Source organism: Bufo bufo, chromosome 7, assembly GCF_905171765.1.
Source record: "Bufo bufo chromosome 7, aBufBuf1.1, whole genome shotgun sequence".
NCBI lineage: Eukaryota > Metazoa > Chordata > Amphibia > Anura > Bufonidae > Bufo > Bufo bufo.
In genome coordinates, this window is record NC_053395.1 from 216,970,018 (window position 1) to 216,990,075 (window position 20,058).

The 20,058-nt window shown below is 49.3% G+C and overlaps 1 protein-coding gene across 14 annotated transcripts in view; it reads right to left on the reverse strand.

Annotated features, from left to right (window-relative positions):
• Positions 1-20,058, reverse strand: part of RAB3GAP1 (RAB3 GTPase activating protein catalytic subunit 1) — a 103,772-nt gene that overhangs the window by 25,162 nt on the left and 58,552 nt on the right. For all 14 annotated transcript variants that reach the window (XM_040440543.1, XM_040440542.1, XM_040440544.1 and 11 more), the window contains exons 14-17: positions 18,152-18,247; positions 17,086-17,258; positions 16,026-16,080; positions 15,584-15,943 (exon numbers count right to left, since the gene is read on the reverse strand). In XM_040440543.1, the coding sequence (XP_040296477.1) occupies positions 15,584-15,943; positions 16,026-16,080; positions 17,086-17,258; positions 18,152-18,247 (684 nt within the window). The remainder of the gene's footprint in view (positions 1-15,583; positions 15,944-16,025; positions 16,081-17,085; positions 17,259-18,151; positions 18,248-20,058) is intronic.

A 20,058-nucleotide genomic window follows, 5' to 3' on the forward strand; every position in this document is an offset into this window, starting at 1 on the left:
AGGCCTAGGGCTTATGTCCAATCCACAATTTTTGGCGATTGCACCTGGACCCATTCATTTCTATGGGTCTGCAAAACAGAGATGACACCCGTGTGCTGTCCGCATCCGTATGTACGTTCCGAAAATTATAGAAGATGTCCTATTCTTGTCCGTATTGCAGACCAGAACAGTCATAGTCGGACAGCACATAGAAGGTATCTGTATCATGTGGATCGGCGATTTGTAGACCGCAATATGGACACAGCTGTGTGCATGAGCCCTTACAGAAGGCCGGAAAATCCTTTAGGATCGGGGTAATCACTCGCTACAAAAAATTGTTCCGACATGGCTTCCCATAGGAATTGAGTATTGATGTTGATGCGTCTTTAAAGGCTCTGTATTTTTTTAATGGTTGCATTGTACTCATTTTGGGCTAAAAATCTTTTTCTCAATTGGTCTTAATTAAAAATAATCAGCCGTTCTGTCACGAAGGATTAACTATTTTTCTCATCCGTCTCATTGGGGGACACAGGCATTGACCATGGGTATAGCTGTTGCCGCTAGGAGGCGGACACTAAGCACACAAAGTGTAAGCTCCTCCCTCTTCAGCTATTCCCTTCGTACAGGGACTAAGCTAAATCAGTTTTTAGCTTAGTGTCTGTAGGACTGGGCGGAGAAACATGTTTCGGCACTGTCGGCAGTTCACATACCCGGCATCGACAACTGGATCGCAGACTTCCTCAGCCGGGAGCGTCTCCATCCCGGTGAGTGGGCTCTTCACCTGCAGGTCTTTCGGGCCATCTGCGAGAGGTGGGGTCGGCCGGATGTGGATCTCATGGCCTCATGGTTCAACAACAAGGTCAGGGACTTCGTCGCGCGGTCCAGGGACCCCATGGCCAGGGGCGTAACGATCGCGGTCGCAGGGAGTGCGACTGCGACCGGGCCCGGCGGGGGGAGGGGGCCCGCTGTACTAACATGTAATGAAGCGCTGTGAAGGGGCCCGGCATGAAGTACAGTGACAATGTCGGGCCCCGTCAGGGCGCTCCATTACATGTTTAATATGAGGCAAGGTGGGGGAGGTTTGCGCAGAGGGGGTGGGAGGAAGAGAGAGGACGCGCGCACTCACTCACATACACTCGGCCCGGCAGTTCTTGTCACTGCCGGGCTGTCTCCAGATCATCAGTGAAGCAGGAGCTCTAGCGCTCCCTCTGCTGGCCGCACATCGGGCTGCTGGCTGTGGGAGGAGCTCTGAAGGCCCGGAAAACTGCCTTTAGTACAGCCAGCAGTGCGATGTCAGTGTGGCAGCGCAACATCAGGGAAGAGGGTAAGTATGTGTTTTTTTTTTATTTTCCTAACACTGCAGACTGGGGGCAAAGGGGAAGGGGGGGGTTGATGGGCACAACTAGAGTGAGGGGGCACAAAAGTGGGCATCTCTACTGAGGGGGCACCTAATCTGCCATAACTACTGTGAGGGGGGCACATAATCTGGCATAACCACTGTGAGGGGCACATATGTGGGCATATCTAATGTGAGGGGCACATAATCTGGCATAACCACTGTAGGGGGGCACATATCTGGCATAACTACTGTGAGTGGGGCACATATAAAGGCATAACTATGAGATGGCACATATGAAGGCATAACTACTGTGAGGGGGGCACATAATCTGGCATAACCACTGTGAGGGGCACATATGTGGGCATATTTAATGTGAGGGGCACATAATATGGCATAACCACTGTAGGGGGCACATATCTGGTCATAACTACTGTGAGGGGCACATAGTCTGGCATAACTACTGTGAGGGGGAACATATCTGGCCATATCCACTGTGAGGGGCACATATCTGGGCATAACTACTGTGAGTGGGCACATATCTGGGCATAACCACTGTGAGCGGGCACATATCTGGGCATATCCACTGTGAGGGGCACATATCTGGGCATATCCACTGTGAGGGGCACATATCTGGCATAAATACCGTGAGGGGGCATATATTTGGCATAACTACTGTGAGGGGCATATATCTGGGCATAACTACTGTGACAGGAACAAAGGTGGGCATAACTGCTGTGAGGGGCCACAAGAAGGACATAACTTTTGTGAAGGGACCACAAGGTGGGCTTAATTACTGTGAAAGGCCACAAGATGGGCATTAGTACTGTGAGGGGCCACAATGTGGACATTAGTACTGTGTGGTAGCACTTAGGGGAAATGTCCTAAATTACCCTGCTATACATTGGCATAGCTCAGTCTACCAGGCCAGCACAGCGCCCCCAGCTGGTAGTTTCACAGGGGCAGTCACCATCCCTTCCTTATGTGATTATTCTTTTTTTCTCTATCACCACAGGGACCTTGTTCTGGATCCAGCGGACATCACACCGACGCCAGCGACACCCTGGATGAGGTAGGACCAGATTTTATTAGGACTGGGTGAGTGTAGCCATGCATTGGGCTCTTTCACACGAGCGGATCCCGTGTGGCTAATCTGCTGTGTGAAAGAGAGCCAAGCCCCGCTCCGGACAGCAGAGACACCGAGCAGTAACATGATTGATAATGCTCCATGCCTCTCTATGATCGTTTTGCTCTAAAATCACGGTGACCACTTTATCTCACTGTGATTTTTTTGTAAAAAGGTCACAGAGAGGCACGGAACATTATCAATCATGTTACTGCTCCGTGTCTCTGCTGTCCGGAATGGGGCTTGGCCCTCATTCACGCAGCGGACTAGCCACACGGGAAAGCCATTAGTAAGAAAATCTGCCGCTTCTTTGTAAAAATCGGGGGGTAGGGGGGCCCCGATACAAAGTTTGCACTGGGGCCCATAACACTCTAGTTACACCACTGCCCATGGCCCTACCATGCGACACGCTGGTGATCCTGTGGAGACAGTTCACGTTTCCCTATGTGGTCCCGCCTCTTCGTCTCATTCCGCATCTTCTCCTGAAGATCAGGTCCAAGGGACTGCCCATCATTCTCGTCGCCCCAGATTGGCCGCACAGGGTGTGGCACGCGTCCCTAGTCGCCCTGCTTGCCGACGAACCTTAGCGTCTTCCTTTTTGGGAGGACCTACTGTCGCAGGGGCCGATCTTCAACCCAAATTTAGGGTCGCTACATTTAATGGCATGGCTGTTGATGCCGCCGTGCCGAAAGCTCGTGGGTTTTCGGATGCGGTGGTCCAGACCATGATTCAGGCCAGGAAGCCGTCGTCTTCCAGAATCTACCACCGGACCTGGAAGTCCTACTTTAGTTGGTGCGAGCGGCGACAGCTGTCTCCTGTTCGCTTTTCTTTGCCGCGACTTTTGGCTTTCTTGCAGTCGGGCATGGACTTGGGGCAGGCTATCAGCACCCTCAAAGGGCAAGTGTCGGCTGTCTCCATTCTTTTTCAGCAAAATTTAGCTTCGTTTCGGCGGTTCAGAATGCTCTGCAGGGAGTGGCGCATGTCGCGCCCCCTTTCCGTCTTCCGTCGGATCCTTGGGATCTTAATCTAGTGCTCAACGCTCTCCAATCCTCTCCGTTTGAGCCTTTGCAGCAGGTGTCGCTGCGCTTTCTGTCTTATAAAGGTGGTTTTTTTGGTTGCCATTACTTCTATCCGTAGTATGTCGGAACTCGCGGCTCTGTCATGTTGGTCACCCTTCCTGATCCTCCATTAGGATAAGGTGGTCCATCGCCCCGTGCAGTCCTTCCTGCCGAAGGTGGTGTTGGCATTCCAACTAAATGAGGAGATTATTCTCCCTTCATTTTGTCCGGACCCGTCTCATCATCGGGAGCAGTTGCTCCATACCCTGGATTTGGTACGAGCGGTTCGAGTCTATCTGTCCCAGACGGCATCTTTCCAGCTAACGGATTCCCTGTTCGTGATTCCAGATGGAACGAGACAAGGGCTGGCAGAGTCAAAAACCTCCATTTCCCGAAGGATTAGTTTGGCTATTGTGGAAGCGTACCGCGTTAAGGACCGGGCCCCGCCATTCCAGGTGACTGCTCATTTGGCTCGGGCAGTGGGGGCCTCTTGGGTGGTGCATAACGGGGCTTCGGCCCTTCAGGTGTGCAAGGCTGCGACCTGGTTGTCTTTGCATACTTTTTCCAAGTTTTACAGAGTGCACACCTTTGCATCCTCTGACGCTTCTTTGGGGCGTAGAGATTTGCAGACAGCGGTTCTCTGATTGGCAGGGGGGTTGAAGTTAAGCCCACCCTCAGGGACTGCTCTGTAACGTCCCATTGTCAAAGCCTGTGTCCCCCAATGAGACGGATGACAAAACTAGATTTTTGTACTTACCGTAAAATCTGTTTCTCTTCCGTTCATTGGGGGACGCAGCTCCCACCCATTCATTTGTTTATGGGCCTTTTCGGGCCTGTGTGGTTCTGGGTTTGTACATAATGTAATTTTATTGTGTCTGGCTTCTCCTACTGCTTTTGCACTAAACTGTTTTAGCTTAGTCCCTGTAGGAAGGAGCTGAAGAGGGAGGAGCTTACATTTTGTGTGCTTAGTGTCCGCCTCCTAGCGGCAACAGCTATACCCATGGCCAATGCCTGTGTCCCCCAATGAACTGTGTGTATCCTACTTTCACTTTCACTTTGTGGTCATCTAATAAATCTTATCTGGAAATTACTAAAAGGTCATAAACACTTATTTAGGCCACATTCTTATCAGTAAGATACTCATTGAGCTACAATGAGTGTTTATAAAGTGAGAGATAAGGAGCCGTCAGCTGAGCTGCCTGACAGAACAGAGTGAAATTTCAGATCCTGCTACTAGAACATCTCGGCCCTGTACAGAGAAATGGGCTCCACATTTTTAATAAACTAGCTGAAAAAATGATCTTTATCTTAAAATGAGCACAATGCAATAATTAAAAAATTGCTCCAAAGGCGTACATAGCCTTAAAAATGCTTGCAATGCAAAAGAAAGAAAGAAAGTCCAAGAAAATATTTTAAAAAATCCCCCAAAAGAAAAGACACATTGTATTATCAGGATATTATATTTGCTTGGCTACGCCATTTCATATGGGAAAAGTTTGTGTTTCATGAATAATTATTTTCCCTCAAATCTCTAACGCATTTATAGCCACCTCGAAAAATCTTTACATTAAACAGTTCTCAGCCGGTGCCATAATAGAGTGAAATGATCGCCCTCTAATTCCAGCACTTAAACGAGATGTTGCTGTCACATTAAAACAAACCGATCAAGGAAATGATTTTGCACAATGGCTGGAACCAATTACAAGCGGCGAGGCTTAAAATGTCTGAGATTAGCCAACGCGTCGTACACCGATCAACAATGTTCGCAACAACTTCAAAAGGTTCTCAAAGTCCAATCGTCACCCCCCCCCCCCCCCTTCCCCAGTGCGAGAGGGAGACTATTCCAGATCCTTAAGTATAAGTTTACAGTGAAGAAGTAAAACATGTGGTAGCTGTGAAAACAAGTGCGTCTTATAGTCCACAGTATATAGAAATTAGCTTGAGGGGTCCATCATTTTACGGTTCATATTTAGAATCAGACCTCATGCACATGACCTATCCTTATTTTTTGGGGATCGCACAGACACATTAATTTCTATAGGACAGCACACAGATATCACCCATGTTCTGTCCGCATCCGTGTAGCTGTCCTGCAAATGATAGAACGTGTCCTATACTGCTCTGTTTTGTGGACAAGAAAAGCCATTTCGATAATGGGGGCAGAGGAAAGTGCGAGATACAAATGGCCAGTATCCGTATTTTTCAGATCGCAAATTATATATAGTTGTGTGCATGTAACCTTAAAGGGGTCATCCAGGGGAAAAAATAGGTTTAAAATTGGATAGCATTGTGTAAAAAAAAAAAAAAAAACGAGATTTTTGTATAACTTACCAGTAAAATCTCTTTCTCGCTCTTTCCTTGGGGGACACAGAAGACCTTGGGTATAGCTCATCTCCATAGGAGGCGTGACACTAAGTGAAGACTGTTAAGCCCCTCCTCCACAGCTATACCCTCAGCCTGGAGAGAGAGGCAGCCAGTTGCGTGTCCAAGCAGTGAGAAAAGGCAAAGTCCAACAAGGAACCAACAAGCCAACTACCCAACGGGTAACACAAACTCGGAAACCGTACAGAGAAAAAACAATGAATGGGTGGGTGCTGTGTCCCCCAAGGAAAGAGCGAGAAAGAGATTTTACTGGTAAGTTATACAAAAATCTCGTTTTCTCGCCCAGTTTCCTTGGGGGACACAGAAGACCTTGGGACGTTCAAAAGCAGTCCAAAAGGGGGAGGGACCACAGCACCAAGGTGAAGCACCCGAAAGGCATCAATGAACCGCTGCCTGCAGACCCAGGCGGGCCAAGGCAGCATCTGCCAAAGTCAGAGTATGCACCCTGTAGAACTCTGTAAAGAGTGCAAGGAAGACCTGTGGCCGCCTTGCCCAAATGCATGGCCGAAGCCCAATGCCTCCGGCCCAGGAGGCACCGACCACTCTGGTGAAATGAACGTGACACCAAAGACAGAATCCTGCCCTAGGTGCGGTAACCTCAGCAATATCCAATCTGATCAAGCGGAGGAAAAACCACCCTGGAGTCCGTCAACCCTATGCACAGACCTCCTGGAAACCCAAGAGGCCGAACGTCGACAAGAGTCGGAGCTCTCCAAGTACAAAACGGCAAGGCCCAAACAACGTCCAAATAGGTGAAGTGTTGAAGCGAAAGGCAAACACCACCTTCAGAAGGAAGGAAGGAAGGAAGAAACGGGATATAGAACAGCCCTGTCCTGGAAAAGACAGAAGGCTCGTAACAAAAAAAGGGGCCATTCAGGCACCCGTCAGAGACCCGACTGATACGGAATACAACCGTACAGGACAGAAGGGGTAGAGAGAACTTCTGTAACGGCTCCAAGGACAAGATTGGAGCGCCGAGAGCTCAGTATATAGTCCCCAGGGCGGTACCGAAGGACAGTACAGAGGAACCAAAGAGCCACTCCGAGGAAGAAAGTCTTGACAGGCCCAGAGGACCGGGGAACGCTGGAAGAGGAAGAACAGCGCCGACACTTGACACCTCAAGTAAAGGAGTCCCAGGTCCAGGCCGGACTGGAAAAAAGACAGAACCATGGGGAGAGAAATTCAGAGTGGGGAATGCACAGCTTCCCACAGAACCCCAGACAAAAAACCCTAAGTCTTACGACAGATCCTGGACGAAACACAGCCAGGAGCGGACAGTAGCGAACCGCTGGAGTCGCCTGGCAAGCAGGCGAAAACCCAATGTGATCAGGCACAGACCAGTAACTCGGGCAGAAGGGTTGACAAAACTAGTCCCGTCGGCCCTCGAACAACATTGTCCCGTATCCACCCGAGTGGGGGAGCAGAAGGACAGACGGAAAGAAACCAAAGGATCCGCCAGATGCCAGGACAAGACAGGCTAAAGTCCATGCTGATGTAACCACGTTGTACAGTCCCGGTGTGGGAGATCAAAGGACAATCTGGACCGAAAGGTAGTCCCCCCAAGTTACCGAGAAGGTAAGTCTACAGCAGGACCATTGTCTTAGAATGGACCACGCAATCTGCACTCAGCGGGAGGACAGAACGCGGTAGACTCGGTAATAGGCACACAGCTAATACAGCCAGTGTGAACAAGGGAGACAGTACGAGGCCAAAAGGAACACCGGAACCATCCACATGAACAACCATGCTCTCCCCAAAGGGGAGGACAGTGAAAGAACAGCCTCTGAAGTCTGGCGGGAAGCCAATCGGAGTGATCTGTACCGAGCGGGAGCCAAACAAAGCCGGCGAGATAAGGTAGTCGAGACAGAGGCCGGCATAACACCCTCCAACCGAAAGGAGGAGTGGGCAACAGGGAATCCATAGGACAGCTCAAAAGCAGAGCCCGCTACACTGTGAGACGCCCGGTTCACTGCCTCACAGAAGGCGAATACCCTGAAGAACCCAAGGCGGAGGTCCTCCGGACCTGGGTAATCGAGCACCCAAGAGAAGTTGGGTGACCTTCCCGAGAATGAGAGTGTAGCATGCCGCCCAGAAAAAAAGGGGGGTAAAGCACATGGCCAGCATCTCATCCAGGGAGAGTGCGAGCACACCGCCATGCATGGGAGTCATACACATGGCCAGCAACGTACTGGCGAAAGACAAACACAGTCAGTAAGAATGTGTGCATGTCGCCTGAGGAAGGAAGGCATGCCCCTGGCTGGCAGCGAATCCAGCAAGAGTGCGTACACCGCCCACGGAAGAGGGGTCATGCATATGGCCGACAGCGGTTCCAGCGAGAGTGCAAGCACCCTGCCATGTATGGGGTACATGCACATGGCCAGCAACGTACCTGCGAGGAAACAACCACAGCATACCACCTATGAAATGTCCGGCAGCGAAACCAGTGAGAGTGCAGCATAGTAACATAGTACATAAGTGCATCATAGCACATCAGTGAGAGTGCAGCATTTCGCCTAAGGAAGGGGGTCGTGCACATAGCCAGTACCGTATCCGGTGAGAGTGCAGTATTCCGCCTAAAAAGGGGGGTCATGCACATGATCGGCAACAGATCCAGTGAGTGCTGCGTTCCGCCCAGGAAGGGGGTCACACACATGGCTGGCTCACGCACATGGCCGGCAGCGAATCCAGTGAGTGCTGCGTTCCGCCCATGGAAGGGGGTCACGCACATGGCCGGCAGCAAATCCAGAGAGAGTGCAGCGTTCCGCTTATGGAAGGGAGTCGTGCACATGGCCAGCACCGTATCCGGTGAAGGTGCAGTATTCCGCCTAAGAAGGGGGTCATGCACATGGCCAGCCGGCAGCCAGGGAGAGTGCAGTATCCCGCCTAGGAGGGGGGGGGGATGCACATGGCAGGCACCATAACTGGAGAGAAGATGAATGCTGCCTACGGAATGGCCGCATGCACTTGGCCAGCGCCGTATCCTGGAAGAGGCAAGAAAACCGCCTAAAAAGGGAAATGCCTTAGCAGCGACGCAGGCTGGGAGCGCAACACCATGCCGCCTGTGGAAAGAGGTCATGCAGACATGCAGCACTACTGATGAGGCTGCAGCGTCCTGCGCAGTCCAATAGAAATCAGTGATCTATTATTATTTATTTTATTATTATAATTTATTTTTTTTTTTATTTTTTTTATATATTTAAACACAGCCTCTCTAAGGCTAAAGGGGAGCCACCATATATGGGCACCTGAGGAAAAAAAGGGGGGCCAACTATACAGACCCATTTGGGAGCCGGCCTGTACCCAAAGGGTTAACAGGGATCCGGCCTGGAGGGCGGCGTGCGATCCCCTGGGGGCGGAGGAACCTCCAGGCGGGAAGAATTCGCGCCTGGAGAGGTTCCCGCCCCCTCCACCAGAGACCGGAATATTGCGGCCTAGTAGGCCGCGAAGCCGGGGGCTAAATTTACGGCGCCCGGCCCGTTATCCCGCCGGGACCTGAGGCGGAATGGCGCTTTAAACCGGCCGCGGGAGCCCACCCCGCGGGCCGGTCGGAATTGCGGCCCAGCAGGCCGCAAAGCCTAGGACCAAATTTGCGGAGCCCCGCCGACCGGCACCGATGGTCGGACGGGGCCTGCAGGGGAATAGTCAAGCCCAATGCCGGCCGCGGGAGCCCACCCCGCCGGCCGGAAGAGACAGGGGCCGGAATGGCGGCTTGCTGGCCGCGGGAGCCCACCCCGCCGGCCGGAAGAGACAGGGACCCGAAATGGCGGTTTGCCGGCCGCGGGAGCCCACCCCGCCGGCCGGAAGAGACAGGGACCCGGAATGGCGGTTTGCCGGCCGCGGGAGCCCACCCCGCCGGCTGGGAGAGACAGGGACCTGGAAAGGCGGTTTGCCGGCCGCGGGAGCCCACCCCGCCGGCCGGAAGAGACAGGGACCCGGAATGGCGTTTTGCCGGCCGCGGGAGCCCACCCCGCCGGCCGGAAGAGTACGGGGCCCGGAGTGGCGGCTTGCCGCGGGAGCCCACCCCAAGCCGCGGAGCCTAAAATTTTGCGGCGCCCGGCCGCACCGGAATATTAGTGCTGGCCGGAGGCGAGGCCTTACTCCACTGCAGCGTCCTGCACTCTCCGGTAAGGCCCAATGTGATCAGGCGAGATGGGGGGGAACCCAAAGACGGGGTGCCCGTGAGGAGAAGGCAGGCGACGGCTGACAGCCACTAGCTGCATGTACTCCAGGAAAAAGGGGGAGGAGGCAGGGAGCAGATTGCCGCTCTGCGGCACCCCAGGAGCCAGCCTAGGTCCAGCAGGGGACTAGAGGCCCAGTATGGGGGGTCAGGCACGCAGGAGACCATTGGGTGGGGGGTGGGGGACGTAGGGCTGGAGAAGCCACTCTCTTACCACAGCCGTCTTCACCCTCGGTCCATTCCAGCAGGGTCGCCCCTTCAGCTACTGGCACCGTAGTGGCAGGACGCTGGAAGAGGGACTTGGCGTGCGGGCGACCCTTGCGCTGGCGGGATGTAGGGGAGCGAGGCTGCCCTGATCCACCTTGCCTTCTGTGGGGGAGGCAGCAGTGCGGGTGACCGGCACTGGCGCAGCTCAACCCCGGGAGAACAGAGAGGTCTAGTGCGTCTCTGTTATCCCTGATGATCTGGAACAAAAAGAAATAAAAAAGTAAAAATCTAAAATTTAAACCAGGAGAAAACAGCCCTGCAGAGCAGGGAGTGTCTTGCATCCTTGGACACTAAGCAAAAAACTGGCAGTCTCTCTCTCCAGGCTGAGGGTATAGCTGTGGAGGAGGGGCTTAACAGTCTTCACTTAGTGTCACGCCTCCTATGGAGATGAGCTATACCCAAGGTCTTCTGTGTCCCCCAAGGAAACTGGGCGAGAAAATGTATACTCATCTTACTAATCACACGTCTGCTGCCATTCCTTACGTCCTACTGCAACGATGAGGTCCTGACATAGGAACATATGACCACTGCAGCCAATGAATGGTTGTAACCACTGTAGCCACAAATCCCTGTACTGATATGGATAAGTAATGTATGCACACAGTAACTCCACCAGCAGAATAGTGAGCGCAGCTCTGGAGTATAATACAGGAAGTAACTCAGGATCAGTACAGGATAAGTAATGTATGTACACAGTAAGTCCACCAGCAGAATAGTGAGTGCAGCTCTGGAGTATAATATAGGATGTAACTCAGGATCAGTACAGGATAAGTAATGTATGTACACAGTGACTGCACCAGCAGAATAGTGAGTGCAGCTCTGGAGTATAATATAGGATGTAACTCAGGATCAGTACAGGATAAGTAATGTATGTACACAGTGACTGCACCAGCAGAATAGTGAGTGCAGCTCTGGAGTATAATATAGGATGTAACTCAGGATCAGTACAGGATAAGTAATGTATGTACACAGTGACTCCACCAGCAGAATAGTGTGAGTGCAGCTCTGGAGTATAATACAGGATGTAACTCAGGATCAGTACAGGATAAGTAATGTATGTACACAGTGACTGCACCAGCAGAATAGTGAGTGCAGCTCTGGAGTATAATACAGGATGTAACTCAGGATCAGTACAGGATAAGTAATGTAATGTATGTACACAGTGACTGCACCAGCAGAATAGTGAGTGCAGCTCTGGAGTGTAATACAGGATGTAACTCAGGATCAGTACAGGATAAGTAATGTAATGTATGTACACAGTGACTGCACCAGCAGAATAGGGAGTGCAGCTCTGGAGTATAATAGAGGATGTAACTCAGGATTAGTACAGGATAAGTAATGTAATGTATGTACACAGTGACTCCACCAGCAGAATAGTGAGTGCAGCTCTGGAGTATAATACAGGATGTAACTCAGGATCAGTACAGGATAAGTAATGTAATGTATGTACACAGTGACTCCACCAGCAGAATAGTGAGTGCAGCTCTGGAGAATAATACAGGATGTAACTTAGGATCAGTCCAGGATAAATAATGTAATGTATGTACACAGTGACTCCACCAGCAGAATAGTAAGTGCAGCTCTGGAGTATAATACAGGATGTAACTCAGGATCAGTACAGGATAAGTAATGTAATGTATGTACACAGTGACTGCACCAGCAGAATAGTGAGTGCAGCTCTGGAGTATAATGCAGGATGTAACTCAGGATCAGTACAGGATAAGTAATGTAATGTATGTACACAGTGACTGCACCAGCAGAATAGTGAGTGCAGCTCTGGAGTATAATACAGGATGTAACTCAGGATCAGTACTGGATAAGTAATGTATGTACACAGTGACTGCACCAGCAGAATAGTGAGTGCAGCTCTGGAGTATAATACAGGATGTAACTCAGGATCAGTACAGGATAAGTAATGTATGTACATGATGACTCAACTGTTATGTAGATTCATTTTTTATGCTCTAAAAAACGATTCCATTAAGTATCATTATCATAAGGTGACCAGAAGCATAAAGATAATTATAGATTTTCTCGTCCTTGGAAATATTCCCCTTTAAACATTGTATTCTCTGAAAACAACCCCTTTTCCTGTTTTGTTTCCAACAGATTTACAATTTTCTCTCTAGAGGTCTTTACACAACACATAAATATGAGTTTTCTCAGTGCCTGTCTATCGAAGCGTCTCTAAGTGGGCGTCGACTCCTCGAGAAAGTTTCCCATTGTCTGTTAAGTGTGAGACGACTGTATTTAATACACAATGCACCCATCACAATAGGATCTGTAATGTCACATCCCAGGAAGAGAAGCCGCAGCTCCGTCGTGCTTGCAGTGACATAATGGAAGAAGCTCGCAGATAGAGCGGAGGTTTTATGCAGCGCACACAGACGCCCAGCTTCAATAGGTACATTCAAAAAATCGGCTTCTTTAATAATTAGTAACAAGGTCTTCTGTCATTCAAAAAGAATAATGGATTTTGAGATCAGAAATTTCACTAGAAACCTATCCTCTCTGCACACAGAATAAGACGGGGATTAATAGCGAGGTTCGTTAAGAGACTGAGTCTTTTGCAATCTATTATTTAATAGCTCCAAGGTGCAAAATGCTCTTCAATGCAAAACGTTAAAGGGCGACTCCAGCAAATTACTGTCCCAATGACTGACCCCCCCCCCCCCCCCTCCCCCCTCCCCAAACCTGAATATAATGGGTCCACTGCAGACCAGAGGGGACATGGGCAGATCTCCACCCTCAGCAGTCAAATATCTGAGGTGGGAGTAGCTACAGATTTCCTTTAAAGAGGTTTTCCGGGACCTGGGGGTACGGCAAAGTCACCTTAAAGGGCTTCTGTCACCCCACTAAAGTGATTTTTTTTTTTTTGGGGCTAGTTAAATTAGATATATAGCGATATATGACAATATAATTGTGTTCCTTACATTGATCCAGCAGTTTAAATTAAAAAAAAGTTTTATCATATGCAAATTCGGTCTCTACCAGCAAGTAGGGCGGCTACTTGCTGGTAGCTGCTTCAGAAATCCGCCCCCTCGTCGTGTTGATTGACAGGGCCAGCCGGGATCTCCTCCTCCGGCCAGCCCTGTCGGCATTTCAAAAATCGCGCGCCTGTGTTGATTCGGCGCAGGCGCTCTGAGATGAGGAGGCTCGTCTCCTCAGCACTCCCTCAGTGCGCCTGCGCCGATCAATAAACTGCTGGATCAATGTAAGTAACACAATTATATTTTCATATATCGCTATATAACTAATTTAACTAGCCCCAAAAAAAAAAATCACTTTAGTGGGGTGACAGAAGCCCTTTAAAGTTTAATTTCATGTTTTCAGCAAAAAATCTATTTTAGCATGTTATTTCTGCTGCAGCATTAGGCCTAAACCAATATTTAGTTTCTTCACATATCACTGTTTTCCTTGAGATTTTCCCTTAGTTACGGCTGTTTTTGAACCCTTCTCGAGATGGCTCCTCTGCCAGTTCTCTGAGGCCAAAACTGCTTTCCCTCACTTCACATACACACTTGCTGTAGCCAGCAGCTTCTTGCCAGCCAATCAGATTTGATTACTGAGAGACACGCCTCCTCACTCTGAAGCCTAATGCAGGTGCAACGTTATATTTCCCTACCTCGTGAGATTTCCCTACCCTCGTCACTTCCGGTCGCACCGGACATGACGTGAGGAGGTGTGCCGCGCCGCGCAGGCGCACAACGACGGGTTAGGGAAATTTCACAGCAGAGTGCGCATGCGCCGGGAGCCTCGCCGGTGGTTAGGGTAGGGAAATATTATGGGCCAGTGCGCTGACACCAGTAGTTAGGGAAGGGAAAAATTACGTACAGGCCAGTGCTTTTTCCCTAACCTAACCGCTGGTGAGGCTCCCATCGCATGCGCAGTGTCGGCCGGTGTCCAGCTGAGAACATCCATCCGATCATCGCGCCTGCGCACTGGCCCATAATTTTTATTTACCCTAACCGCCGGCGAGGCTCCCGGCGTATGCGCACTCTGCTGTGAAATTTCCCTAACCCGTCGTCGTGCGCCTGCGCACTCTGCTGTGAAATTTCCCTAACCCGTCGTTGTGCGCCTGCGCGGCACGGCACACCTCCTCACGTCGTGTCCGGTTCGACCAGTAGTGACGAGGGTAGGGAAATCTCACGAGGTAGGGAAGTATAACGTTACACCGGCATGCAGTGTGAAGGACAGCCCCTCTGTCTTCTGTTTACATTGAAAGGAAGACAGACAATCCCTAGCAACAGTCTTTTAAGGGATCAGTAGAAAGGGACAGAGGACATTAATGAAAGCTGTTATTATAAGGTAATTACAGATCTTTTGGCAATCAATGACAGACTAACTCAGGTATACATGCCTAGCTTTAATAAACTAGCAACTAAAAAAAAAAAAATTACAGTTACACTTTAATTACACAGAAAACATGTCCAGGAGAAAGCTTGTAAAATACTTACTGTTCCAAAGTTGTGTGGATCGGCCTCTCAGGAACCCGGTCACGTAACGTTCCTCTTCTGAAAATCCAGCTTCCGTTGACTTCATGTCTTTTACTAGGTATCTGGCCTGAGCTATGGAACAAAAAGATGTCACTTCCACTGTGGACCGGTCCAGAACTACAGCTTTTCTCTCTCTGGCGCATGTACAGATGAGGTTAATTCAGAATTTGTGCATGCGCCAGGGAGAGGAATAGCTCCGGCCCTGCCCACAGCCAAAGTGACCTCCGGATCAAGCCCAGGCTGAAACCCTGGTAAAGAATGTGAGGTCGGAGGTAGCTACATTTTCAGAAGAGAAGAATTGGGTGACCGGGATTCCGACCGGCTTGCTGGGTAAAGGAAAACCCCCTTTAAAGATTTTGTCCCAAGTAGATAATTCCTTCTTTTAAAGGGGTTAACACGTTAACAACTTTTGCTACCAATCAATCCACCGGCTAGGTGATAAATGCATGATCTCTGAAGGGCCAACCACTGGGACTCATACCAATCATGAAAATGGGGGCCCACAAGTCCTGTGTGAACAGGGTGGTGGTGCACATGCGGACACCACTTCTAGGGGACTGTTGAATACAGCGGTCGGCTATCTCTATCAGTACCATAGAAGAGAATAGAAAGGTAGTCATGTATGTGCACCAGCGCTTTACTCACACACGGCACTTGCGGATCCCCGCTCTCTTGATCTGCTGGTCCCAGCAGTCAGACCCTCAGCATTCAGGCGTGAACAATGGATCCTGCAATATAATAAACAAGGGGTTCAGGTTTTACCTGTGTGATGGGAATATACAGCGGCTCTTCAATGTGCAATAAGGTCAGGTTTCCAGACTGGTGTAAGCGCCCGTCGGGTTTCAGCATCTCCTTCACCTCTTCTTTGGTCGACTTCTTTGCCGCTTCTTGCCCGCTTTCCTTCAATTCCTCCGTGTCACTGTGACACTCGAAAAACTCGTCCTCGCTGTCACTCCAGGATTCCCAGGACTTGCCCACCTCGTACTTATTTTTCTCCAGGTCTGCAGCAGAGTTCATTGAATTACTTGCCGGTCTATTGAGGGCTGAATCGGAGGAGTCGGGGGTGTTCCCCTTTTTGCTGTTATCTCTCGCCTTCTTCCTCTCAATGCAGCAGTTCAGCATCTGAAGGTCAGAAAGGCAGATTTACACGTTATCTCATAGACTCAGCCAAGGGCTGAATACATGGGAAATGGAAAACACGAACCTGGAGCTTCTGGTGGAGTAAGCAGCACTTCAGATCTGGGGGGCCACTGCTTAATCTAGAGAATATGGAAAGTCGCATTAAAATCTACACACGTGGCCCTATTCATAATACTTACATACTCTACATTTACTCCAGGAAGTAAATTATTGGGGTTGCCGAAGTTCCAGTACATAAACTTTAATAAAAAGTCGTGAACCACTTACTAATGTACAGTAACTTGCCCAAAACCCAGCTGTTTCTTCAGTCTAAAGCTGCTTAAAGCCTATCTCCACCGATGTAACCAATTATTTTATATATTCCCAATGTATCTGAAATTAAAACTGAAGTAACTTTGCAATAGGTCTTAATTAAAAATGAACTCCCGTTTTGGGTCTGTAGCTACTAAGCAGATCCATGAATCTCCATGGCAACAGACAACAAACCCTGTGTAGTCTGATTCTGTTATGATCATTGATTCATTTTTCCATCACATTATACACTGCTTGTTTCCATGGTCATGACCACCCTGTAATCCAGCAGCCGTGGCCGTGCTTGCACATTATAGGAAAAAGTGCCGACCTCTCTGGTGGCAGGGACTGTGGGAGCACGCATAGGCTGGTGCTTTTTTCTATAGTGTGCAAGCACGGCCACCGCTGCTGGATTGCATGGTGGTCGCAAACCATGGAAATAAGCAGTGTACAATGTGATGGAAAAATAAATCCAGCCCGCAAAGGAGGCAATATGGATAATAACAATACATTAGTAAGTGACTTGTATTAACCTTCTCTACATGATAAATGGCATTTGCTGAAGTGACACAACCCCTTTAAGACTGGGATGATGCTGACTGGGATGATGCTGACTGGGATGATGCTCGCACTATTGTCGTCCTCCATAATTACTATTTTACATATCTCCAGTACTGGGAACCTTCAGAATTATTTGCAAGACTATGTGTGAGTGCTATTAGCAGCTACTTCTTTAGGGCCTGTTACATATACATCAGCTAGAAGACCATGCTGTGCTGTGAATATTCACATCTACAGAGAACCTTACGTCAGATGCTATTTAATAAACACACCCGGGGACGAGATAATTGTTCTCCCACCGATAGCGCATCTCCAGCACGAACTCTTGCCACAGGTGCGCCACCCCTCGCACCCCTCCGTGGTAGAAGTTGACCATACAGAGGCACAGCGCCAGCTTGTACGTCAGGCTGTCGGGTGGCGCGGACTTGAGCTGGCTGTACAGGTTCTGCGCACAGAGAGAGACGATTACACCAGGCATACATAATTTAAGCACTTTACAATAATTTGAGCATTGTTGCATTACAAATGAGTTCGTTTAATAGCCAAGGACAGATGGCACGGAATATTCAAAATTTCAGAACCAAGCTCCGGCAAAATAAAATCAGCATCTCATTTAAAGTGACAGAAGGAAGATATCCATCAAATTTATGTAGTGCAAAATAACATAGATGTATAGTAGTGCTCCAAATAGTTTGAAGGACATACTGGGAATGAGTTTGCATCAACATTTTGCCCAAAATTGCTACAAAAAGGGCTGTAGGTGGGATGCTCCAAAACTGTGCGGTTTTCAGAAACTTTTTGGCCCTTCCTCAGCAGCTTTGAAACGTGGGACGTGAAGGGTGTCATAAAAATGACCAAATTTAGTAAAGCAGTTTACTGGTGTAAAGTAAGGTAAGGAATCGGAAATTACATATCTGGTGAGGCGCCACATTTAATTAATACGCTGGGCACTCATTTGAATTGTCCCAGTTTTTTTTTTTTGCGAAAATCTGTACTGCGCCGCTCCAGCACGAGCTGAGCAATGAGGTCTGCTCAATGTAATGCATGTGCTCGGGAGTCTTGATATTCATGAGCTCCTGGCCCGACGCCGTATAGGAAGAAAGCTATACTCAGGATTAGTACAAAATAGGTAAAGTACGTACAAAGTTACTGTATTTATATGGATTAATAAAACGTCCCTTTTTTTTTAGATCAGAATCACTCCATTCATTGAAAGGCGGCGACAACCCATGGAGAAGAGTGGCGCTGTCAGTAAATTAGAAGTCTCTCTCTTAAGGTTGTGAACCTTCTGCATCTGAGAATATCTGCATGACGTCATTTCTCTACAGAACAACTTACATAGTCCTCGCTCTCTGGCTGGGCTGCTGTATCGCCATTATTGCCGCCGGTCCTCGACTCCGCTCCATCCAGGGATTTCGCATCTGGAAACAGGAACTGCAAAAAGACTGAACTGGTCACAAGTGTGTTCACTGCCTCCATGTCTGTCCCTATGATAATAACAGGACGCGATGCAAGGAAGACAGGCAGCACTAGTCCGTTTATACGGCTCCATGGGACAGGTGTCAGGTCGACAAGCTTCTTAGATTTTTGGATGAGAAACAGAGAAAGAACTGTAATAATTAAGTGCGGTGTAAGTCTTCAAGACCCGGACATATAGTGGTATGTGCTCAGTCTGAAGCTTGCAGATTTTCATGGGTCTGTACCACCCGCCACTAGTGATTTAATAGTGAAGAACAGGACTGAAAGATACGTCTGGTGCCATTTATCTTCCCAGGAATGAAATCCGCCATGCCTCTACCATGTTTCCTCTGAATGCAGATACTGGGGGGCAGACAGGCCGCCCCATACACATTAAAGGGATTATTCCATGAGCAATGTAAAAAAAAATGGAAATCATACATAATCTAGTACATGAAAACCTCTTTCTAACAAAGCTAGAACCTGCCCTGTACCTCACATGGATCCAGAGATCTCCCCGTTCATTGCTCTGCTAGATTTATTTCAAGCTGACAGCTCAGGGGGCGTGTCTTTTCTGCTGCAGCTAAGGGGGCGGGTCTTTTCTGCTGCCGCTAAGGGGGCGGGTCTTTTGTGCTGCCGCTAAGGGGGCGGGTTTTTTGTGCTGCCGCTAAGGGGGCGGGTCTTTCTGCTGCAGCTCTCTCTATATCACAGCTGGGGGGTGTCCTTTCTGCTGCAGCTCTCTCTATATCACAGCTAGGGGGTGTCCTTTCTGCTGCAGCTCTCTCTATATCACAGCTAGGGGGTGTCCTTTCTGCTGCAGCTCTCTCTATATCACAGCTGGGGGGTGTCCTTTCTGCTGCAGCTCTCTCTATATCACAGCTGGGGGGTGTCCTTTCTGCTGCAGCTCTCTCTATATCACAGCTGGGGGGTGTCCTTTCTGCTGCAGCTCTCTCTATATCACAGCTGGGGGGTGTCCTTTCTGCTGCAGCTCTCTCTATATCACAGCTGGGGGGTGTCCTTTCTGCTGCAGCTCTCTCTATATCACAGCTAGGGGGTGTCCTTTCTGTTGCAGCTCTCTCTATATCACAGCTAGGGGGTGTCCTTTCTGCTGCAGCTCTCTCTATATCACAGCTAGGGGGTGTCCTTTCTGCTCCAGCTCTCTCTATATCACAGCTAGGGGGTGTCTTTTCTGCTGCAGCTCTCTCTATATCACAGCTGGGGGGTGTCCTTTCTGCTGCAGCTCTCTCTATATCACAGCTGGGGGGTGTCCTTTCTGCTGCAGCTCTCTCTATATCACAGCTGGTGGTGTCCTTTCTGCTGCAACTGGTGGCAGTTGAAGGATGGAACTAAGCATGTGCTTCCATCTCAGTGAGCAAGACAGACAATTTAGAAAAAGGGCAAACAGCAGGTGGCGCTATACAGATAGATTTCAGTGAATAAGAGCTCAGTCAGACAACCGTATTTATGTATCTACATCCGTTCCGCAATTTTGCAAAATGAATGCAGATTTATACATTTTAATGGGGCCGCAAAAGATATGTACAGCACACCACGTGCTGTCCGCATCCGTACTAATGTTCTGTGGCCTCACAAAAAAGATAGAGCATGTCCTATTCTTGTCCACAATATCAGACAAGAATAGGCATTTCTATCATAAGGCTTACCATGTGCGGTCCACAAAATGCACCGGTATCCGGAGCCGCAGTTTGTGGACTGCAAAACACATACGGTCGTCTGAATGACCCATAACTCAGTGACTATACTAAATTTTTTATTACATGCAATTA